The 25,447-nt window shown below is 38.3% G+C and overlaps 2 gene segments (V, D, J or C); one reads left to right on the top strand and one right to left on the bottom strand.

Annotated features, from left to right (window-relative positions):
* Positions 1-25,447, top strand: part of LOC141556155 (immunoglobulin lambda variable 9-49-like) — a 1,090,947-nt gene that overhangs the window by 1,014,753 nt on the left and 50,747 nt on the right.
* On the bottom strand, positions 21,951-24,124 carry LOC141556195 (immunoglobulin lambda variable 3-16-like). The segment is given in 2 exon segments: positions 21,951-23,863; positions 24,019-24,124. Coding segments are annotated over 2 exon segments (390 nt in total).

Below are 25,447 nucleotides of genomic sequence, written 5' to 3'. Positions count from 1 at the left end.
TGAAGCCAAAAAAGCAGGGGTAGCCATCCTTATATCAGATCAAGCAAAAGCAGAAATTGATCTACTTAAAAGTGATAAGGAAAACTATATCCTGCTAAAAGGTAGCATACACAATGAAGCCATATCAATACTAAACATATATGCACCAAATGGTATAGCATCTAACTTCCTAAAGGAAAAGTTAAGAGAGTTGCAAGAAGAAATAGACAGCAAAACTATAATAGTGGGAGATCTCAACCTTGCACTCTCAGAATTAGATAAATCAAACCACAAAACAAATAAGAAAGAAATTAAAGAGGTAAATAGAACATTAGAAAAACTAGGTATGATAGACCTTTGGAGAAAACTGAATGGTGATAGAAAGGAGTATACTTGCTTCTCAGCAGTTCATGGAACCTATACAAAAATTGACCATATTGTGGGACATAAAGATCTCAAAATTAATGCAGGAAGGCAGAAATAGTAAATGCCTTCTTCTCACACCACATTGCAATAAAAACTATATTCAATAAGAAGTTAGGGGTAAATAGACCAAAAAATAATTGGAAACTAAATAATCTCATCTTAAAGAATGACTGGGTGAAACAGCAAATTATAGAAACAATAATTTCACCCAAGATAATGACAACGATGAGACATCATACCAAAATTTGTGGGATTCAGCTAAAGTGGTAATAAGGGGAAATTTTATATCTTTAGAAGCCTACTTGAATAAAATAGGGAAAGAGAAGATTAATGAATTGGGTCTGCAACTTAAAAGGCTAGAAAAAGACCAAATTAAAAACCCCCAACCAAAAACTAAACTTGAAATTCTAAAATTAAAAGGAGAAATCAATAATATTGAAAGTAAAAAAACTATTGAATTAAAAAATAAAACTAAGAGTTGGTTTTATGAAAAAGCCAATAAAATAGATAAACCTTTTGTAAATCTGATCAGAAAAAGGAAAGAGGGAAATCAAATTGTTAGTCTTAAAAATAAAAAGGGGGATCTTTCCACCAATGAAGAGGAAATTAGAGAAATAATGAGTTACTTTGCCCAACTTTATGCCAATAAATTTGATAACTTAAGTAAAATGGAGGACTACCTCCACAAATATAGGCTTACTAGATTAACAGAGGAGGAGGTAAACTGCTTAAATAGTCACATTTCAGAAAAAGAAATAGACCAAGCTATTAATCAACTCCCCAGGAAAAATTCCCCAGGACCAGATGGATTTACATGAGAATTCTACCAAACATTTAAAGAACAATTAGCCCCAGTATTATATAAACTATTTGAAAAAATAGGGAATGAAAGAGTCCTACCAAATTCCTTTTATGACACAGACATGATACTGATACCTAAACCAGGTAGTTTGAAAACTGAGAAAGAAAACTATAGACCAATCTCCTTAATGAATATTGATGCTAAAATCTCAAATAAGATATTAGCAAAAAGACTTCAGAAAATCATCCCCAGGATAACACACTATGATCAAATAGGATTTATACCAGGAATGTAGGGCTGGTTTAATATTAAGAAAATTATTAGTATAATTGGCCATATTAATAATCAAATTAATAAAAACCATATGATCATCTCAATAGATGCAGAAAAAGCATTTGATAAAATCCAACATCCATTCCTACTAAAAATGCTTGAAAGTATAGGAATAAATGGACTATTCCTTAAAATAGTCAGGAACATATATTTAAGACTGACAGTAAGCATAACATGTAATGGAGATAAACTGGAACCTTTCCCAGTAAGATCAGGAGTGAAACAAGGTTCCCCACTATCACCATTACTATTCAATATTTTATTAGAAATGCTAGCCTCGGCAATAAGAGACGAGAAAGAGATTAAAGGAATAAGAGAAGGTAATGAGGAAATCAAACTGTCACTCTTTGCAGATGATATGATGGTATACTTAGAGAACTCCAGAGATTCTAATAAAAAGTTATTACAAATAATTCACAACTTTAGCAAAGTTGCTGGATACAAAATAAATCCACATAAATCCTCAGCATTTTTATACGTCACCAGCAAAATGCAACAGCAAGAGATACAAAGAGAAATTCCATTCAAAACAAATATTGAGAGTAAAAAATCTTTGGGAATCCATCACCAAAGAAAAGTCAGGAATTATATGAGAAAAATTACAAAACACTTGCCACAAAAATAAAGTCAGATTTAAATAATTGGAAAGACATTCAGTGCTCATGGATAGGCCGAGCGAATATAATAAAGATGACAATACTCCCCAAACTAATCTATTTATTTAGTGCTATACCAATTAGATTCCCAATAAACTGTTTTAATGACCTAGAAAAAATAACAACAAAATTCATATGGAAGAATAAAAGGTCGAGAATTTCAAGGGAATTAATGAAAAAAAAGTCAGATGAAGGAGGTCTAGCTGTACTTGATCTAAAGCTATATTATAAAGCAGCAGTCACCAAAACAATTTGGTATTGGCTAGGAAATAAACTAGTCGATCAGTGGAACAGATTAGGTACACAGGACAAAATAGGGTACAACTATAGCAATCTAGTGTTTGACAAACCCAAAGATACCAACATTTGGGATAAGAATTCATTATTTGAAAAAACTGTTGGGAAAACTGGAAATTAGTATGGCAGAAATTAGATATGGACCCACACTTAACACCATCTACCAAGATAATATCAAAATGGGTCCATGATTTAGACATAAAGAATGAGACCATAAATATACCAAGATAAGATCAAAATGGGTCCATGATTTAGACATAAAGAATGAGACCATAAATACATTAGAGGAACAGAGGATAGTCTTCCTCTCAGACCTGTGGAGGAGGAAGGAATTTATGATCAAAGAAGAACTGGAGATCATTATTGATCACAAAATAGAAGATTTTGATTACATCAAATTAAAAACCTTTTGTACAAACAAAACTAATGCAAACAAGATTAGAAGGGAAGTAACAAATTGGGAAAATATTTTGCAGTTAAAGGTTCTGATAAAGGCCTCATTTCCAAAATCTATAGAGAACTGACCCTAATTTATAAGAAATCAAGCCATTCTCCAACTGATAAATGGTCAAAGGATATGAACAGACAATTTTCAGATGATGAAATTGAAACTATATCCACTCATATGAAAGTGTTCCAAATCTCTACTGATCAGAGAAATGAAAATTAAGATAACTCTGAGATACGCAAACATAGTAGTTATTTGTCGTTTCCTTCTCCAGCTCACTTTATAGATTAGGAAACTGAGATACCACTACACACCTGTCAGATTGGCTAAGATGACAGGAACAAATAATGATGAATGCTGGAGGGGATGTGGGAAAACTGGGACACATTGTTGGTGGAGTTGTGAAAGAATCCAACCATTCTGGAGAGCAATCTGGAACTATGCCCAAAAAGTTATCAAACTGTACATACCCTTTGATCCAGCAGTGCTACTACTGGGCTTATAGCCCAAAGAAATACTAAAGATGAGAAAGGGACCTGTATGTGCCAAAGTGTTTGTGGCAGCTCTTTTCGTAGTGGCTAGAAACTGGAAAATGAATGGATATGCATGAATTGATTATTTGCGTAAAAATCCCCAAATGGGGTGGTGAAAAGTCAGGCAGACCTAATCACCTAAATAACACCTGATACATTTGAGAAGACCCCATTACAGAAGTTACACACTTGCAGTTGGAAACACTATTACACACAGAATAAATTGAAACATACAGTTCTTGTTTATGGGCATTTGTAACATGGACAATGTAGCAAACTCACATTATAGAAGGTAAACAGAATTAGGACTCTTTAGCCATATGCTCTGAAAGGAGGATAAAAATTAACAAAGTATCTTAGCAATTGGGAACTTAGACATTTTAATTGGTTTGGTGTGACTGATTTTGTGATCTGATCTACAGTCGAATGATTTGTCCCTATATCTTAGTCCCACTCTGGGCAAGGGAGGAGATATTGTCTGGAAGGGACCACCTTATGGGTCTAATGTTAATGTAAACTGCTACTGTTGCCATGCAGATCGATGTATAAATGTCAGCAAAGGTCACATCTTGAGTCAAGGTCAGCTCCTCCATCTGGAAGCTCATCAGTTTGCTAGGCTCCTAGTATTCTCAAATTACTTCAGTAACAAAGATGCATGTGCACTTTCACTTAGGACTAAGAGTTTCAACTTCTTTGAAGGATACTTTGAGGTTTGATAATCAAGTAGCACAGAACTGGGGACTGGGGTTACCTTTGCTCCATTATAACAGAGGAAAGTTTCAAAAGAGATGCTCAGCTGAAGGAACTGGAAACCAGTTGAAAGGTAGCCAGATACCATGGAACCACCAAGTCTCTCTGCCCAGAGCTGTAGCTGCCAGAGTCCTTCAACGTGTCCTTGGATCCAAGGAAAAAACAGGAAACAGAAAAGCTTGGTAGTCTTGCCTGAGCACCCCCACTTGAAGGGCAGTGCCCTAAAGTGGAAGCATCTTCAAAGGGGCTGCGCCCAAATGGTTTACAACTAGAAGTCTAGGCCAGTTCCAGGCCAATAATTTTGCTCAGCATTTGGGGGCAGGGGCTGTGCCCACAGTCTGGTAGGATTGCTCTTTGATTGGTCATGAGGGCAGTGGTTGGGCCCTGCCATGCAGCTCTGCACTGGACACAAGGCATCGATCATTGACTAATCTCTTCCTTGTGCCCACTGCTCACTGTCTGCACAGGTGACACTTCCTAGCACCTGCTCCCTGTGGCTCAGTCCCCACCATGTCCAAGGCCAGCCTAGTCCTGCCGGAGCTCATCCTGAGACTGCTCCAGCCTCCTTTGAGGCAGAGAGGCCTTTCCTCTGACCAATGTCTTCTTTCCTTATAGCTTTGGAGCCTCCTATATGCTGCCTCAGCCACCTTCAGTGCCCAACACCCTGGGAGAGGCAGTCCCCATCTCCTGAGCTACACAGCTGTACATTGGTACCAGAAGAAAGCTGGCTAGCTCCCTGGGCTTGTGGTGTAGGATACTAATGCCAGGCTCCTGTGCTAGTGATTTCTTTTTTTTTCTTTTTTTTTTTTCCTTTTTTTTTTTTTTATTGCTCCAAGCCACCTCTCTGTATCTCATTCTTTTTTTTTTAAATTTGTATTATTATATATATATATATATTTTTATAATATTATCCCTTGTATTCATTTTTCCAAATTACTCCCCCTCCTTCTATTCCCTCCCCCCGATGACAGGCAATCCCATACATTTTACATGTGTTACAATATAGTCTAGGTACAATACATGTGTGTGAATATCATTTTCTTGTTACACAATAAACATTAGAATCCGAAGGTACATGCAACCTGGGCAGACAGATATTAGTGCTAACAATTTATATTCACTTCCCAGTGTTTCTTCTCTGGGTGTAGCTACCTCTGTCCATCATTGATCAACTGGAAGTGAGTTGGATCTTCTTTATGTTGAAGATTTCCACTTCCATCAGAATACATCCTCATACAGTATTGTTGTTGAAGTGTACAGTGATCTTCTGGTTCTGCTCATTTCACTCAGCATCAGTTGATTTAAGTCTCTCCAGGCCTCTCTGTATTCCTCCTGCTGGTCATTTCTTACAGAGCAATAATATTCCATAACCTTCATATACCACAATTTACCCAACCATTCTCCAACTGATGGACATCCATTCATCTTCCAGTTTCTAGCTACAACAAAAAGAGCTGCCACAAACATTTTGGGACATACAGGTCCCTTTCCCTTCTTTAGTATTTCTTTGGGATATAATCCCAGTAGTAGCACTTTTGGATCAAAGGGTATGCACAGTTTGATAACTTTTTGGGCATAATTCCAGATTGCTCTCCAGAATGGCTGGATTCTTTCGCAACTCCACCAGCAATGTATTAGTGTCCCAATTTCCCCACATCCCCTCCAACATTTATCATTATTTGTTCCTGTCATCTTAGCCAATCTGACAGATGTGTAGTGGTATCTCAGAGTGGTCTTAATTTGCATTTCTCTGATCAGTAGTGATTTGGAACACTCTTTCATGTGAGTGGATATAGTTTCAATTTCTTCCTCTGAGAATTGTCTGTTCATATCCTTTGACCATTTATCAATTGGAGAATGGTTCGGTTTCTTATAAATTATGGTCAGTTCTCTATATATTTTGGAAATGAGACCTTTGTCAGAACCTTTGTTTTAAAAATATTTTCCCAATTTGTTACTTCCCTTCTAATCTTGTTTGCATTAGTATTATTTGTACAGAAACTTTTTAGTTTGATGTAATCAAAATCTTCTATTTTGTGATCAATAATGATCTCTAGTTCTCCTCTGGTCATAAATTCCTTCCTCCTCCACAAGTCTGAGAGGTAGATTATCCTCTGTTCCTCTAATCTATTTATTATCTCCCTCTTTATGCCTAAATCATGGATCCATTTTGATCTTATCTTGGTATATGGTGTTAAGTGTGGATCCATATCTAATTTCTGCCATACTAATTTCCAGTTTTCCCAACAGTTTTTTCCGAATAATGAATTTTTATCCCTTATGTTGGAATCTTTGGGTTTGTCAAAGATTAGATTGCTATAGATGTACCCTTTTTTGTCCTTTGTATCTAATCTGTTTCACTGATCTACCGGTCTATTTCTTAGCCAATACCAAATGGTTTTGGTGACTGCTGCTATATAATATAGCTTTAGATCAGGTACACTTAGACCACCTTCCTCTGAGTTTTTTTTCATTAGTTCCCTTGCAATTCTCGACCTTTTATTCTTCCATATGAATTTTGTTGTTATTTTTTCTAGGTCATTGAAATAGTTTCTTGGGAATCTGATTGGTATAGCACTAAATAAATAGATTAGTTTGGGGAGTATTGTCATCTTTATTATATTCGCTCGGCCTATCCAAGAGCACTGAATGTCTTTCCAATTATTTAAATCTGATTTTATTTTTGTGGCAAGTGTTTTGTAATTTTTCTCATATAATTCCTGACTTTTCTTTGGTAGATGGATTCCCAAATACTTTATACTCTCAACATTTGTTTGGAATGGAATTTCTCTTTGTATCTCTTGCTGTTGCATTTTGTTAGTGATATATAAAAATGCCGAGGATTTATGTGGATTTATTTTGTATCCTGCCACTTTGCTGAGATTTTGAATTATTTCTAGTAGCTTTTTAGCAGAGTCTTTGGGGTTCTCTAAGTATACCATCATGTCATCTGCAAAAAGTGATAGTTTAATTTCCTCATTTCCTACTCTAATTCCTTGAATCTCTTTCTCGGCTCTTATTGCCGAGGCTAGCGTTTCTAGTACTATATTGAATAGTAATGGTGATAGTGGGCAACCTTGTTTCACTCCTGATCTTACTGGGAAAGGTTGCAGTTTATTTCTATTGCATATTATGCTTACTGAAGGTCTTAAATATATGCTCTTGATTATTCTAAGGAATAGTCCATTTATTCCTATACTCTCAAGAGTTTTTAGTAGGAATGGATGTTGGATTTTGTCAAATGCTTTTTCTGCATCTATTGAGATGATCATATGGTTCTTATTAATTTGATTATTAATATGGTCAATTATATTAATAGTTTTCCTAATATTAAACCAGCCCTGCATTCCTGGAATAAATCCTACTTGATCATAGTGTATTATCTTGGAGATGATTTTCTGAAGTCTTTTTGCTAATATCTTATTTAAGATTTTAGCATCAATATTCATTAAGGAGATTGGTCTATAATTTTCTTTCTCAGTTTTCGATCTACCTGGTTTAGGTATCAGTACCATGTCTGTGTCATAAAAGGAGTTTGGTAGGACTCCTTCATCCCCTATTTTTTCAAATAATTTATATAACATTGGGGCTAATTGTTCTTTAAATGTTTGGTAGAATTCACATGTGAATCCATCTGGCCCTGGGGATTTTTTCCTGGGGAGTTGATTAATAGCTTGTTCTATTTCTTTTTCTGAAATGGGACTATTTAAGCAATTTATCTCCTCCTCTGTTAATCTAGGGAGCCTATATTTTTGGAGGAAGTCATCCATTTCACTTAAGTTATCAAATTTATTGGCATAAAGTTGGGCAAAGTAACTCCTTATTATTTCTCTAATTTCCTCTTCATTGGTGGAAAGATCCCCCTTTTCATTTGTAAGACTATCAATTTGATTTTCCTCTTTCTTTTTTTTGATCAAATTTACCAAAGGTTTATCTATTTTATTGGCTTTTTCATAAAACCAACTCTTGGTTTTATTTATTAATTCAATAGTTTTTTTACTTTCAATATTATTGATTTCTCCTTTTAATTTTTGTATTTCAAGTTTAATTTTTGGTTGGGGGTTTATAATTTGGTCTTTTTCTAGCCTTTTAAGTTGTAAGCCCAATTCGTTAATCTTCTCTTTCTCAATTTTCTTCAAATAAGCCTCTAAAGATATAAAATTTCCCCTTATTACTGCTTTAGCTGCATCCCAAAGATTTTGATATGATGTCTCATCATTGTCATTATCTTGGGTGAAATTGTTAATTGTTTCTATAATTTGCTCTTTCACCCAGTCATTCTTTAAGATGAGATTATTCAGTTTCCAATTACTTTTTGGTCTATTTACCCCTAACTTTTTACTGAATGTAGCTTTTATTGCATTGTGATCTGAGAAGAAGGCATTTATTATTTCTGCCTTCCTACATTTAATTTTGAGATCTTTATGTCCTAATATATGGTCAATTTTTGTATAGGATCCATGAACTGCTGAGAAGAAAGTATATTCCTTTCTATTGCCATTCAGTTTTCTCCAAAGGTCTATCAAACCTAGTTTTTCTAATATTCTATTTACTTTTTTAATTTCTTTCTTGTTTGTTTTGTGGTTTGATTTGTCTAAATCTGAGAGTGCAAGGTTGAGATCTCCCACTATTATAGTTTTACTGTCTATTTCTTCTTGCAGTTCTCTTAACTTTTCCTTTAGAAAGTTAGATGCTATACCACTTGGTGCATATATGTTTAGTATTGATATGGCTTCATTATTTATGCTACCTTTCAGCAGGATATAGTTTCCTTCCTTATCTTTTTTAACGAGATCTACTTCTGCTTTTGCTTGATCTGAGATAAGGATAGCTAACCCTGCTTTTTTGGCTTTACCTGAAGCATAATAGGCTCTGTTCCAACCTTTTACCTTTATTCTGTATGTATCTCCCTGCTTTAAGTGTGTTTCCTGTAGGCAACATATTGTAGGGTTCTGCTTTTTGATCCAATCTGCTATCCGTCTCCGTTTGATGGGATCGTTCATCCCATTTACATTTACAGTTAAAATTACTAATTCTGTATTTCCTGCCATCGTATTATCCCCAGATTATGCTTTTTTCCCTTGACCCCCCTGATCCCCCTCCCCGATATTTAATTTACAGACCCCCCTTGTGACGTGCAACCCTCCCTCTTTTTTTTTTTTTTAGGATCCCTCCCCCCTCCCTCCAAGTCCCTTCACTTATTCTCCTTTTCCTTTTCCCTTTTCCTCTCCCCCCTTTTAATGAGGTGAGAGAAAATTCTCTGAAAAACAAATATGTTAATTATTTACTCTTTGAGCCTCTCCTGATGAGAGTAAGATTCACACAATGATTCTCCCCCTCACTAAGTTCCCTCAGATATGGTGTATTTTCTATGCCTCTTCCTGGGATGTAGTTTCCCTCTTTTTATCACTCCTTCCCCTTTTTCTGAACCGACCTCCTTCCCTTTACTACACCCCCCTTTTTTTTCTTTTATATTAGTAAAATCAAATTATCCTTGAGTATTTTTATATACCCACAACAGAGTTACAGTTCTCAAGGGTTCTGTGTACCTTTTTCTGTTTCTCTTCAGTCTTGTGGATGTAGATCAAATTTTTTGTTTAAGTCTGGTTTTTTTCTTAGAAACATATAGAATTCCTCTGTTTCATTGAATGACCAAATTTTTCTATGGAAAAAGATGCTAAACTTAGCTGGGTAGTTCATTCTTGGTTGCAGTCCTTTTGCCTTACGGAATATCAGGTTCCAGGCCCTTCTATCTTTTAATGTGGAGGCAGCCAGATCTTGGGTGACCCTTATTGTGGCACCTTGGTATTTAAATTGTTTTTTTCTAGCTGCTTGCAGGATTTTCTTCTTTGTGTGGTAATTCTGCAGCTTAGCCACTATATTCCGTGGTGTTCTTTTTTTAGGGTCTATTTCAGAAGGAGTTCGATGAATTCTTTCCACATCTACTTTCCCTTCTGTTTCTATTATCTCTGGACAGTTCTCCTTGATAATTTCCTGTAAAATAGAATCTAGGCTCTTTTTTTGGTCATAGTTTTCTGGAAGTCCAATAATCCGCAGATTATCTCTCCTAGATCTATTTTCCAGGTCTATAGATTTTCCCAGTAAGTATTTGACGTTGTTCTCCAGCTTCTCATTTTTTTTTTTGTTTGACTGATTCTTGGGTTCTCTGTGAATCATTCATTTCTATTTGTTCCATCCTGACTTTTAAGGAGTTATTTTCTTGTTTCACAGTTTTTAGTTCTTTTTGTAAATGCCCAATTTCGTTTTTAAATGAATTATTTTGCTCTATTGAATTTTTTTCCATTTCCCTAATTTTTTTTTGAGAATTATTTTCTTTTTCCAATTCAGAAATTCTATTTTCTTGAGACTTTTTTATCTTTTCCAATTCAGAAATCCTACTTTCCTGTGTTTTTTTAACCTTTTCTAATTCATAAATTTTGTTTCCCTGCATCTCCTGTGAATTCTTTATTTTTTCCAACTCCAATTTCAGGACGTTGTTATTCTCTATCATAGCTTCCCTTTCCTTTCCCCATTTTTCTTCAATCTCCCTCAATTTTTTAAGAGTTTCTTCTAGGAGAGAGTTATGTGATGGGGGGCAGGAATCGTTCCCCTTTAGGTTGTTATCTGCTGTCTCTCTGCTGTTAACTTCCTCGGGGTTGGATACCCGCTCTTTCTCTGTATAGAAGGAATCTATGGTTTTTCTAGCTTTTTTGCTCATACTTAAAAAATCTTTTGGGGTCTGTCCCTGGGGTAGGAAATTATTTATTTACTTCTTTACCAGCTTCCTCCCAGACTGGATGGATGCAGCGGCTCCTGCGCCTGAGCTAAGATAGAGCTCTGGGAGAGAGTTCCCCACCCCCTCCCTGGAAGTGCCTCAGAGGTGATTAGCACTACTGTGCTTCGAGGGCGTAGAAGAGTAAAGACAGCACAAAGCCCAGCCTATGTGTCCGGGTGGGGCGTGGATGTCTGCAGCAGGTGACGTGAAAAGCCCCTGCGCTCAAACTGGAAGTGTCTGCCAGAAACCGCGGTTCCTAGTTCAAAGGTTCCCCTTCTCTGGGACTTCCTGGAGCTGAGTTCCACTCCCTCCAGCTAAGCTAGGCAGTGTGTGTTGCCTTGGGCCGTATCCACCCACTTGTCAATCTCTTAACTATTCTCAGGTGGTAGCTGAGGCCACACCCCCTGGTGCCGAGATCTGCTGAGTCAACCCCAGGCTCGGGGAAAATCTAATCTGAGTTTTAAAATATTTTGGCTTTCTCTTCTGAACTGCTAAATAATTAGCAGAGAAGAGCTAACAGCCTGTGCCAGATTCCTTTACCTCAGTGGCTTCTCTGATCCCAAAGCCCTTCCCAGCGCAATGGGCGCAGTGTGCCACTACCCCACCGTCTGTGCTGGTCTCTCTTATTCCTCCCCTGAGAACTGACCTTTCCTGTTGAAACTCCAGATTCTCTTCAGCTGGTAAGTCGTGCTTCCAGTCCTTATGGTATCTATCAGTCCTGAGCTAATTCTGAGACTTAATTTATCTAATTGGTTGTGAGGGAGTGAGGACGTTCACTGAGTCGTGTGTTTCTTCTCCGCCATCTTGGCTCCGCCCCCCCGTGCTAGTGATTTCTAAGATAGTAAGAAGTGCTCAGAGATCCCTGCCCTAAATTCTGGGTACAACTCAAAAACCATAGCCATCCTGAGCATCATAGGCCTCCAAGCTGTGGACTTACTGCTCTCTGGGAAGGGATTAGGATGCTGTGGCCCTGTCACTATTATGGGGCATGTTCTTCCTGTCCCTAAGTTAGCCAGTGCCTGAAGTCAATATCTCTCCACCAACTGCTTCTAGCCTCAAACCTACAATCCTCCAGCACTGAGCCAGAGTTCAGGGGAGCCCCTGTCCTTTATGAGCTCCTGAAGCAGCTGGACAAAGACGAACATCCCCTTCCCAGGGCCTGGAGCACCTTCCTTTGCTTAGGAGAAAGGAGCTTCCCCTTCTTTCACCTCCTCTCCCAGTCTCCCAGTCCATTTTCAGGGTGACTCAGCTAAGGCTTGAACTCTCAGTCCATGATCTTGGATGGGATCAAGAAAACAGGAGGATTCCCCAGCTCACTGTGTGCCCAGTTCGCCTGGGGCAGGTCAGAGGAGATCAGAGGCCTGTGTGCCAGAAGCAGAAATATGGTCTGGATATTTCTGTGGCCTGAACCTGGGCTGAGCTGAGGCCTGTCCCTGTTCCCGACCTAACATGGCTCTGGTGGCTCTGGATTGCTCCCTCTCCTAGTCTATGACTCCCCTGACCATTTTGGGCTCTCTGCTCCAGTTTCCCTGAGCTGATCCCAGAAGATTTTTTTCTTCCTCCACTTTTTTGTGCTTCTCTCCCAGAAAAGTGGGCTCCCCCATATCTCTTCCAGTTTCATCCTCCCCTTTGCTTAGAGCCCTTTAGTCCTGGCTGGGTAAGCCCTTGTCCAGTCCTGCCTAGAATGGCACCCCCATGTCACTCACCTCCCATCCCAGGTCCAAACCTGGATGTATCTGCTCATCCTCACAGCTCCCCTTTCTGCGGTATCTTCCTCCATAAAATGCCAGCTCCTGGAGGACAGGGAAGTCTTGCGCACCTTTATGTTTCCACTAGTGAGCAAAGTACTTAACAAACACAAAGTGCTTAATAAATGCTGCTTCTCTGTAATAAAGATGGCCTCAGAGTAGATACTATATGTGAATCAATAAGCACAGTGCTTGGCACATAGAGGATGCTTAATAAATGCTTATTTCCTTCCCCCTTACCCTTCCCTCCTACTCTCCCATATGTTCCTCTGGCTCTCTGGACCTAATCTATTCTACTGATGCAACTCTCTATTTCTTATTCAGCACAGGATAGTTGTGCAATTGATAGTTACTGCTTTATAATATAGTTTGAGATCTGGTATTGTTAGATTACCTTCCTTTCTGTTTTTTTTTTCCATTAATTCTCTTGATATTCTTGACCTTTTGTTCTTCCAGATGAATTTTATGGTTATTTTTTCTAGTTCTATCAGACAGTTTTTTGGTAATTTGATTGTGCTAAATAAGCAAATTATTTTAGGCAGGATTGTCATTTTTATTATATTGCCTCAGCTTACCCACAAGCAACTGCTATTTTTCTATTTGTTTAGATCTGACTTTATTTGTGTGAAAAGTGGGTGTAATTCTATTGATATAATTCAAATCCTAGTTAATATAATTATATTGGCAGGTAGACGTCTAAGTATTTTATATCATTTGCAATTGTTTTAAGTGGAATTTCTCTATCTCTTGCTTCTTAGCTTTATTGGTCATATAAAGAAATGGTGATGATTTATGTGGTTTTGTCTTATACCCTACAACTTCACTAAAGTTGTTCATTATTTCAAGTAATTTTTTAAAATGATTTTCTAAGGTTCCCTAAGTACACCATCTTATCATTTACAAACAGTGATAATTTTATTTCCTCATTGCCTATTCTAATTCATTCTGTTTCTTTTTCTTTTCTTATTATTAAAGCTAACATTTCTAGTTTTAGAAACTCTAGCCTTGGCAATAAGAGCCGAGAAAGAGATCCAAGGAATTAGAGTAGGAAATGAAGAAATCAAATTGTCACTTTTCGCAGATGACATGATGGTATACTTAGAGAACCCCAAAGACTCTGCTAAAAAGCTATTAGAAATAATTCAGAATTTTAGCAAAGTCGCAGGATACAAAATAAATCCACATAAATCCTCAGGATTTTTATACATTACCAACACAATCCAACAGCAAGAGATACAAAGAGAAATTCCATTCAAAATAACAGTTGATAGTATCAAATATTTGGGAATATATCTACCAAAGGAGAGTCAGGAATTATATGAGCAAAATTACAAAACACTTGCCACAAAAATAAAGTCAGATTTAAATAATTGGAAAGACATTCAGTGTTCTTGGATAGGCCGAGCGAATATAATAAAGATGACAATATTCCCTAAACTAATCTATTTATTTAGTGCTATACCAATCAGACTCCCAAGAAACTATTTTAATGACCTAGAAAAAATAACAACAAAATTCATATGGAAGAATAAAAGGTCGAGAATTGCAAGGGAACTAATGAAAAAAAAGTCAGAGGAAGGTGGTCTAAGTGTACCTGATTTAAAGCTATATTACAAAGCAACAGTCACCAAAACCATTTGGTATTGGCTAAGAAATAGACTAGTTGATCAGTGGCATAGGTTAGGTTCACAGGGCAAGATAGTGAATAAAAATAGCAATCTAATCTTTGACAAACCCAAAGATCCCAAATTCTGGGATAAGAATTCATTATTTGACAAAAACTGTTGGGAAAACTGGAAATTAGTATGGCAGAAACTAGGCATGGACCCACATTTAACACCACATACTAAGATTAGATCAAAATGGGTCCAAGATTTAGGCATAAAGAACGAAATCATAAATAAATTGGAGGAACATGGGATGGTTTACCTCTCAGACTTATGGAGGAGGAAGGAGTTTGTGTCCAAGGGAGAACTAGAGACCATTATTGATCACAAAATAGAACATTTTGATTACACCAAATTAAAAAGTTTCTGCACAAACATTTCTAGTTTTATATTGAATTATAGTGATAATAATGGGTATTCTTGCTTCACTCCAATGTTATTGGGAAGCTTTTAGTTTATCCTCATTACAGTTAATGCTTGCTGATTATTTTAGATAAATAGTGCTTATAGGAATGTTCCTTTTAATCCTATGATCTCTAGTATTTTAATAGGAATGAGTATTGTATTTTATCAAAAGCTTTTTCAGCATGTATTGAGATAATCAGGTGCTTTCTGTTAATTTTCTTATTGATGTGATCAATTATATTGGTGCTTTTCCTAATATTGAATCAATCCTGCATTCCGGATATAAATTCCTCCTGGTGATGGTCCATAATCCTTCAGATTTATTGCCATAAACACTTTGTTAATATTTTGTTCAAAATGTTTGCATCAATATTCATTAGTGAAATTGGTCTATAATTTTCTTTCTCTGTTTTAGCTCTTCCCAGTTGAAGTATCAGCACCACATCTGTGTAATAAAAGGAGTTTGGTACAGTTTCTTCCTTGTCTCTTTTTCCAAATGGTTTATATAGTATTTTAATTAAATGTTCTTTAAACGTTTGGTAAAATTCACTCATGAATCCATCTGGCCCTGGGGATTTTTCCCTAGAAAGTTTGTTAATAACTTGTTCAATTTCTTTTTCTAAGATTGGGTCATTAAGTCTTTCTTATTCCTGATCTGTTAATCTAGGTACACTTTTGTAAATATTCCTAAACATTGATTAATAGAACAAAGAAATGTCACAATCTTGGTTACACTTCCTGTGGTTTTATGACAACTGTGTGATGTATAACAGAGAAGAACATGGGTATAAGAGGGAACTTGTAAAAAATAAAGTCAATTCTATGCTTCAAACTTGAACTCACCCAGCCCCACTCAACTCACTCACTACTTCATCCTGCACTCATGTCAGTTGCTGACAATTGGTGCCTGAACAGAAGGAGATGAAAAAAGGCAAAGTAGTGTCTTACAGAACTCTGGAACATAAATTACAAGGGTAAGAAGTTTATTCTCAGGGTTATGGGGGAAAGAAGTTTTTAAATAGGAGATTTCTGTGTTTGTCTGTGTGTGGATATCTGCTTTGCACTCTGTCTCCTTAGCAAAGCTGAAAAACTGTGCATACCCTTTGACTCAGCAGTGCCATTATTGATTCTGTAGCCCAAGGAAATAATAAAGGAGGGAAAAGGACCCAAAAGGACCCATGTAAGCAAAAATGTTTTAAATGTGGTGGCAAAGAATTGGAAAATGAATAGATGCACATCAACCGGGAATGACTGAACAAGTTGTGGTATATGAAGGTAATGGATTATTATTGTTCTATAAAAATGATGAACAAGCTGATTTTAGAAAGGCCTAGAAAGATTTGTATGAACTGATGCTGAGTGAAACACACAGAGCCAGGAATAAATTGTACACAATAATAGCAAGAATGTGCAAGGATCATGTCTGAAAGACTTGTTTCTTTTCAATGGTTCAGGGATCCAAAGGAATCCTAAAAAACTTTGGACAGAAAATGCCATCTGTATCCAGAAAAGAACCAAGGAGAGTGAATGTAAATTAACATATTCTATGTACACTTCATTTTTCTGGGTTTTTTTTTCTCTCCCATGGTTTTTGCCTTTTGCTCTGATTTTTTTCTCTTCCAACATGATTGCAATGTGTATTAAAATATATTAATTTCAAAAAACAAAAAATAAAATACACAACAAAATTATAAAGTAAAAAAAGTTATCAAGCTTGTGAAAAATAAAAATTCACCTTCTATGTTGCTAGTTTGGAGATATATCAGGCTGAATTGATGAAATTCATTCAGAGTAGTAATTCTTTCAGAGTAGCTCAAGGTGAGATCTTTAGAAGTTTCAAAACATACTATTGAGCACTCTAGTGTCAGGGCTTTTGATCCTTGACTCAGGGTTCTAAATTCCTTCATTTCAGATGTGGTGTGTGATAAAGGAAGTGTCTTTCTTAGTTCCCTTGAAATAGGAGAGTTCCCTAGGTTTGGGACATGTAGGACAACAAGGGAATGTAGAATAGATTGGAATGTCACATAACTTTGTGAACAGGAGCCTGTATTTTTAGAAAAAAAAGAACTAGCAGGTTCAGTATCTCTCCTGTTTTATGAAAGGAGAGAAAATTTATCCCAATGGAGACAGCCTTTGAGGCTGTGATTCATTCAAAGTGGAAAATCAATCTGACTGTAAAATGTATGAACAGAAGTCACTTTGGATAGGTGAATGTATTGGTCTTTGATCTTGGTAAAGTAATGTGGAAACTAATTCTTAGCTCCTTAGGAATTAGGATAGTGCAAGGAAAAAGAATCTTTTTCTTTTCCTGTGACTCTGGCCAACTTCAGCAACTTTGCAAGAAAAGGGGCAAAATGGGGAAAATATATTCAGTTTAGTGAAGATGGTAAAAGCAAGTAGAAGAGGGTAGGATGTAATGTTCTGGATAGCTTTCTGGAAGTCTTGGGATCCACCTTCGTTTCAACAGAGTAATCACCATGAGAATAGCCAGAGATAAAGTCCAAATTCTTTATTATCTCCTTCACAGTCTGATTCCTTTACTTAGGGCTGAGCTAGCTTTCTGGAGGGCCTTCAGAAGGGACTTGGTTTCAGTGGAGAAATGAAGGAGGACAGGCCAGCCACCACAAAGGTGGGAGATGGAATGAATGTCTCACATCCAGTCTTTGTTGGCTCTTATATATTCTATTATAGTTACATCATCATAGGTGTCAAACTTGTAGAATAGGTGTGAATCTTGTAGAACTATATTAAATACTAAGTACATGTACTGAACTAGAGAACTATTAATCACCATGCTAAACTAGATAACCATTGTCTTGTCAATTCCACTGAGTTAACACCTTCTTCCAAGTATACTTCTCCAGAGTTCTGGCTTTTTACAGTAAGAGAAACATCAGATCAGAGTGAGAAAGAAATGAGACATAAAGTTTTAAATAAAAATGCAAATGAGAAAGTGTAAGCATGTAGGAATAAGAAGAGCATAGACTGAAATGGATTAGAGAGTTTGGAAACTTTTGGGAAAATGGAAGAGGAGCACACTACCACTTTAAAAACTTCTTCAGGCAAGAAGTCTGTAACTTTGTTATCTGTACTCAGGCTTATTCTCCAATTGATAAATGGTCAAAGGATATGAACAGACAATTTTCAGATGAAGAAATTGAAACTATTTCTAGTCATATGATAAGGTGCTCCAAATCATTATTGATCAGAGAAATGCAAATTAAGACAATTCTGAGATACCACTACACACCTGTCAGATTGACTAAAATGATAGGAAAAGATAATGATGAATGTTGGAGGAAATGTAGGAAAACTGGGGCACTGATGCATTGTTGGTAGAGTTGTGAATGGATCCAACCATTCTGGAGAACAATTTGGAACTATACTCAAAAAATTATCAGACTGTGCATACTTTTGACACAGCAATGTTACTACTGGGCTTATATGCCAAAGAGATATTAAAGAAGGCAAAGGTACCTGTATGTGCCAAAATGTTTGTGTCAGCCCTTTTCATAGTGTCTAGAAACTGAAAACTAAATGGATGCCCATCAATTGGAGAATGGCTGAATAAATTGTGGTATCTGAATGTTATGGAATATTATTGTTCTGTAAGAAATGACCAGCAGGATAAATACAGAGAGGCTTAGAAAGACATACATGAACAGATGTTGAGTGAAATGAGCAGAAGCACGAGATCTTTATACACTTCAACAACAATACTATATGAAGATCAATTCTGATAGAGGTGGCTCTCTTCAACAATGAGAGGGTCCAAATCAATTCTAATTAATCTGTCATGAACAGACCAGCTACACCTAGAGAAAGAACACTGGGAAATGAGTGTGGACCACAACATAACGTTTCCACTCTTTTGGTTATTGTTTGCTTGCATTTTTGTTTTTTTTCTCAGGTTATTTTTACCCTCTTTCTAAATCCAATCTTTCTTATACAACAAGATAACTGTATAGATATGTATACATACATTGTATTTAACATATACTTTAACATATTTAACATGAATGGGACTACCTGACATCTAGGAGAGGGGGTAGAGGGAAAGAGGGGAAAAGTTGAAACAGAAGTTTTTGCAAGGGGAATGTTGAATAATTACCCCATGTACATGTTTTGTATATAAAAAGCCATAATTAAAAAGGTTAAAGGCAAAAAAAAACTATATTAGTGGGGGATCTCAATCTTGCTCTCTCAGAACTAGGTAAATGAAACCATAAAATAAATAAAAAAGAAGTTAAGGACATAAATAGAATTTTAGAAAAAAAATAGGTATGATAGAGCTTTGGAGAAAATTGAATGGAGTCATAAAAACCTCAAAATCAAATGCAGAAAGGCAGAAATAGTAAATGCATTTTTTTTCAAATCAAGATGCCATAAAGATTACATGCAATAAAAGGCCTGGGGAAAATAGATAAAAAATTAATTGGAAACAAATAGGTGAGACTGTCAAACGTGTTATTTATTAATCATCTCTTACCAGAATCCCATATAACCCCACTGGTCAAGCTCTTGTAAATCATCATTTTTAATAAGGACATAAAAATCATGTTTGATGAGCAAATAAAACTATCAAAAATACTATATACTTTAAACTTTTTGACAATGGATAAAAATGAGCATACCCCAGCAGAAAAGTCTTTTACAGAAGAAAAAAGGCTATCAGAACAGGTAATGTGGAAAGATCTATTAAAGGGGAGATGGAAAGGTCCTGAACCATTATTAAGGTGGGAAAGAGGGTTTGCTTGTTTCTTTCCAGAAACATATACACAATCAGTGTGGGTACCTAAGAAAAATGTCAGAGCATGTACCATGACTGACCACCCAATTTCAGAATATGAAGCTTCAAGAAAAAATGAAGAAGATTTGAGTCAGGCAATGCGGAACATGGAGATCCCTACCTGGGAACAGATAAAGACTCCACTGCAGCATGCAAGTGGTCCTGTCATAACTCAAGAACATTCCAACAAACTAAAGTCATGTTCCTTGCAATTATGGTTATTTTGTCCAGCCAAGTATGAGGGGAGAATAGAGAAATGTATTAAACATATTTTCTTTTTCCTCACTGGTTACAACCTATGACATATGTGGATAATATAAATGCTGTATATATCAATAATACTCAGCTATTAGGAGGGGAAAAGAATATCTTTTTTGTAATTATGATATAATTGCACAAATCACATTCGGAGCAATGACCACCTGGATTCCCATTGTTTTTCATAACATTTATACAAGGCAATAAAATATATATATGTAAAAGCCTGGATAGCATCACCACAAGCTTTTCTTGTAGCTAATTACAATGGTAATTATGAAAAGGTAAAGGGAATAAAAGGGAATAAACTGCCTTAATCTGACATTAGGAGACACTGAATATCAATGAAATGTTACCTATATAAATTGTATATTTACTGAACATATTAATGGAATAGCTAAGTATGTCTTAATTGTAGAGCAACCTTCCTTTGTAATAATCCCTACAATGTCTCCCATTTCTGGTTTCAATCATTAGGAGAACATTCATTGCACATAATTGCTGAAAAGTAGACTGATCAAACAGATTGATAGGCCTGTTGATAACTGGGATCATTGCCTGTGCTTCTTTAATAATTTCAACCACTGTTTTTGCTGTAGCATTACAGTCTGAAATCGCTGATGACATGGCCAGGAACATTGCTCTGGTATTTCAGATGTAAGAAAATATCAATAAAGATTTCTCTTCTTAGGACTTAAGTTGGAAATATTGAAAACAAGACTATCAATGAGATGTGATTATTGGTATTCATTTATGTTATTCCTTTAATATGCAATACCCCTGACCCCAATATATAATGAGAAAAGATACATGCACAACTCTTAGGAGCTTGGCATGACTCCAATGTTTCCTTGGATATCAATAATTTACATATAATCACTTCTGATGCCGAAAATTCTCTCTTGCTTGGAATTGATTCAGAAGAACTGGCTGGCATATTCTATAATTTATGCTTATGGCATACATATGTATTATTTTTATTTTAATTTGCTTTTGTCTTTTTTGTTTTCTTAGCATAATGACGATCCTATTGAAATTAATTATGATTGACATGCATGAATTGAGATTAAAAAAGGTATTTTACATTTTCTTCAGTTTTACTCTTTAAGGAGTTGTTTTCTTTAGTAGGTTTCTGTAACTCTTTTCCCATTTGGCCAATTCTACTTTTTAAGCAGTTTTCTAAGCTGTTAACTCTTTTTCATAATCCCTTTGCATCACTCTCATTTCTTTTACTAAATTTTCTTCTACTTCTCTTATATAATTTTAACTACCTTTTGAATTCTCTATGAGTTCTTTCTACTTCAATGGGGCTCACTGCCAGCTCTCTGGGAGCTTCCTTTTTGGATTAACCAATACACCCTTACTAGCGTGAGAGGGACCTCTTCTGCCTAGCCTCCAATTTTCCTAAACTAAGATTGTTTCCCCTGTCTCCTTGCTTGTTGCAAGTTCTCTCCTGAGATGTTATTTTATGCTTGTCCAAAGGTGAACATAAAAAGGGTTACAGCAATTCACTGCTTACTTGCCATCTTGGCTCCCGAAAGTGGGAATTGGCATATTATTATTTAAAGAATTTGTTTTTTGTGGGGACAGTTAGGTGGTCCAGTGAATAGAGCACCAGCCTGGAAGTCACTAGTCTCAGATACTTAACACTTCCAGGCTGTGTGTGATCCTGGGTGAGTCACTTAACCTCAATTGTCTCACCAAAAAAAAAAAAAAAAAAAAAGTTCGTTTTTTTTTCTTTTTTTTTTTTCCAATGGATTGGGAAACAAAGAAAACAGACTCTTGTATATTTTTCAATAGAAAATGGTGGTGGGGGGCAGCTAGGTGGTGCAGTGGATAGAGCACCAGCCCTGAATTCAGGAGGACCCAAGTTCAAATCTGGCCTCAGACACTCAACACTTCCTAGCTGTGTGACCCTGGGCAAGTCACTTAACCCCAGCCTCAGAAAAAGAAAAGAAAAAAAAAAGAAAAAGTGTGGGTTCCATGATATGAAATGTTGACTGCACTATCTGAAGATATCACTTTACTTGTTTGCTATATGTTGTTAACAATAGAGCTTTCACAGAAGAAACGTAATCAATAAGTGTTTGTAATGTAAAAACAATATCAAGCAAGAAAGTTTATTAAAAAGAAAGAAAATACTCCCCCATCTTGCACTGTCCTCTGCTCTCCTTGTCGGACTCTGCCCACTCTCAGACTTAGCCCTACTGATATTACCCTCACCCCAGGGCTGTACCTAAACTTTCTATCCATTGTATAGCCAGAAAAAGTTCCATGGGAAAGACTGTGCCCTCCTTCACAGGTACCAGGTTACCTGAAATAGGGTAGGAGCTCAACACTAACTTGCCATATCCTGGAATTCTTTTTTTTTTTTTTTTAGATGAACTGGCCAACCTTCTATTGTCTTGGCCCGGCCCACCTCCTTCAGGGTTTCCTCTGCCCACCATGACCTAGACTTAGGCTCTGCTCAACTGTCACCTTCTCCAGGAAGTCTTTCCTGATTGCCTCAGAGGTTAGGACTACTTACCTTGGCAGTATACTTACTTTCCAGGGAAATCCACCTTGATAATGGGATTGACACACATATTACCAGAGCTAACTGACTGTTTGGAAGGCTTTGAAGGCAAGTGTGGGAGAAGAGAAGTATTAGACTGACTACCAAACTGAAAGTCGACAGAGCTGTTGCGTTGATCTCATTCTTGTATGCCTGTGAAATCTGGATAGTCTACCAGCGCCATGCCGGGAAATGGAATCACTTCCATTTGAATTGTCATAGGAAGATATTAAAGATCGCCTGGTGGGACAAGATTCCAGAGGCTGAGGTCCTTTTTTGACCTAAACGTCCAAGCATTTCAATTCTCCTCTAAGCACAACTGCAGTGGGTTGGCCACATTGTTTCTGGATGCCGCATATACACTTGCCAAAAAGACTTTTTGGGGTAGAACTCACACATGGCAAGCACTCACAAGGTGAGTATACTTATATAATATATATATAGTATATATTATATATAGTATACAGAAAAAGTGATACAAGAACACTCTCAGGGGCTCTCTGAAGAACTCTGAAATTGATTGCATGACATGGAAGACCCTGGCATAGGATTGGCCAGCATGGGGTGCCCTCATCAGACAAGGGGCTGTGCTCTATGAATTAGCTCAGAAGAAATGTGAGATGTGCACTTAGAGAAGCTACCCAAATGTTCAAGGAGCTGTGGCAGATTATTAGTCTGATCGGCCACAGTCGGACACACTGTAGCTCAACTCTAACATTGTGCTGTCATGGTCCTCCCAAAGGACAGCAACCAACCAGGGCCCCCGCCTGACGTTACTCTGTCTTCCAGGTAAGTGTTCTGCATTTCCACTTTGGGGCACATTGGTCTTCTTCTGGTAGGATGCCACCTTGGTGGTTTTCCTCTGAAAAGATGACACCTTGGAACCTCCAACATGAGAGAGCTGAGTCCTTGTTCTGGACTCTGAGCAGATGCATCAGGCGAGGACAGATCTCCCATAGTCGGAGGGAAAGGTCTGTCTGAGCAATGAGGAAGTTTTCTTGAAAGGAGAAGGTGGAAGTGCACAGAACCCTCTGACGGTTCTGCCCTGGTTCAGCAAGGGAAAGGGAGAGGAAGGACGGAGGCTGAAGGCCCAGGGGACTCACAAGGGTTTGTGTCTCACTTCTTCAGCTCTCTCAATCACTGTGGGATTGTTATTCTCATCAAAGGACAGACAGTAGTAATCAGCCTCATCCTCAGCCCGGACCCCAGAGATGGTTAAAGAAGCCACTTTGTTGCTGCTGGAGCCGGAGAATCGGTCTGAGACCCCCTGTGGGCGCTCCTTATCCTTGTAAATAATGAGCCTGGGAGTCTCGCCCCATTTCTGCTGGTACCAGTAAGCATACTTTTTATCCAGTAGATCCCCTTCACAGGTGAGGGTGGCCGGCTTCCCCACGGGCTCAGATACGGAGGGAGGCTGCTTCAGCACATAGGAGGCCAGGGAACCTGGAAGGAGAGAGAGAAAAGACCTTGTCCTGGAACTCATCACCCTGGCACAGGGTGGAGGGCAGAGACTCCCGCTGTAGCAGCCCCAAGGGAGTTCAAGGTCAGGGCTGGGACCCTGGAGGGGCTGAGTCCCAGAAAAGGCACCAGATACCCACCTGTGAAGAGGGTGAAGAAGGGGAGGAGGAGAGGAATCCAGGCCATGGTGGAGACACCCCAAGAACTCAGCCTCCTTAGATCCCACGGCTGAGGCTGCGCCGGCCAAGTCTGCTTTATATACTCCATTGGCACCAGAGGGTGTGACCTTCATAGGAATCCCTCCCCATCCCTCCATTAACCTCTCATTCACTTCCTTCTGCCTCTGGTCAGAACTAACCTCAGGCTGGGTGGGGTTTCTGGCTACACAACTCTTAATCTGCCCCATAGAAAGGGCTGGGAAGGAAGCACCTGCCAGGGGTTCACACAGACCACAGAGCCCTAGGCAGGTCCTGGAGGCCCTGTGATTCAGTGCCAGAGATGCTGAGTCTCCATCCTCAGGCCAACAGCCCCCTCTAGTGACCTAAGGCCCCATGGTGGCTCCTGGGAGGGCCAGAAGACAGGCTGCTGAACCCCTGCCCCAACCCTGGGAGTCCTTCCTTGCCCTCTTGCCCAGAGCCTGGACTTCTCTCTCCCGGGCAGGGAGGCCCCTCCTCCTCTCTCTTTAGGATCCATTCCTTTTCCTCAGTAGTTTCCCTCATTCCTGATTACTGCCAAGAAAACCATCTCTCTCTTTCCCAAACTTTCTGTTTCAGGTCTCAATGTTTTGGATCTCCTAAAACTAATAATTTCTTTACCCTGAGCCAAGAGAAGCCTGCCGAGTGGACCAAAGAGATGTCTTCATCTTCCTGCAGACACTGACTCATTTAACAGAGAAAGAAAGGCAGTATTGCGGCCCTGAGGGGCCCAGTCGCAGGCCAAGGAGAGAATAAAGCAGGAGCCGGGGAAGGGCTCGCAGGCATGAGTCTAGGGTGAAAAAGCCTAGCTCCTGGGGTCTCCTGCCATGCTGCTTGCCTGCCATTGGCTATGCAACCACCAGAGAGAGATGTTGGCATGAGTTTGGGGGCTAAGTTGGCCTTGAAATGCCCAGAGGCTCTTGGTCCCTGAGCTCCTGGTCTCCTGCTCTGGGTGATGCAACCTTTGTTGGCCCTCCCAAAAAGCTCATAGCAGAAGGAGACCTGCCCTGTCCAATCACTTTAGGGGGACAATTCAGACTGTCCTCAGGGCCCCGAGTTTTGAACAGCAACCACAAACACAAAAACCCATGCAGAAAATCAAATGAGAACGATCATTCAGCACTGATCCTGAGCCATCACAGTGCCAGGCACTGGGGGGACAGTGACCAAAATGGAGCAGTCTCTTTTCTCAAGGGGCTTTCTTTCTCTTAGCAGAGAATGTGGAGGAAATGCAGGGGACTTTGGGGAAGAGCGGGCCCTCTCATCGCTGGGTTAGGAAGATGTTCAAAGGCTTCCCACAGTCAGCACTGCCTCCATCTCACCCCGTTCTCAAATTTTTGTCATCTTCCAGAAGCGGGGTTTGGGCTTAGGCCCC

The sequence above is a fragment of the Sminthopsis crassicaudata genome, chromosome 1, assembly GCF_048593235.1.
Source record: "Sminthopsis crassicaudata isolate SCR6 chromosome 1, ASM4859323v1, whole genome shotgun sequence".
Taxonomy (NCBI): Eukaryota; Metazoa; Chordata; class Mammalia; order Dasyuromorphia; family Dasyuridae; genus Sminthopsis; species Sminthopsis crassicaudata.
This window is presented reverse-complemented; position numbering and strand designations above follow the sequence as displayed.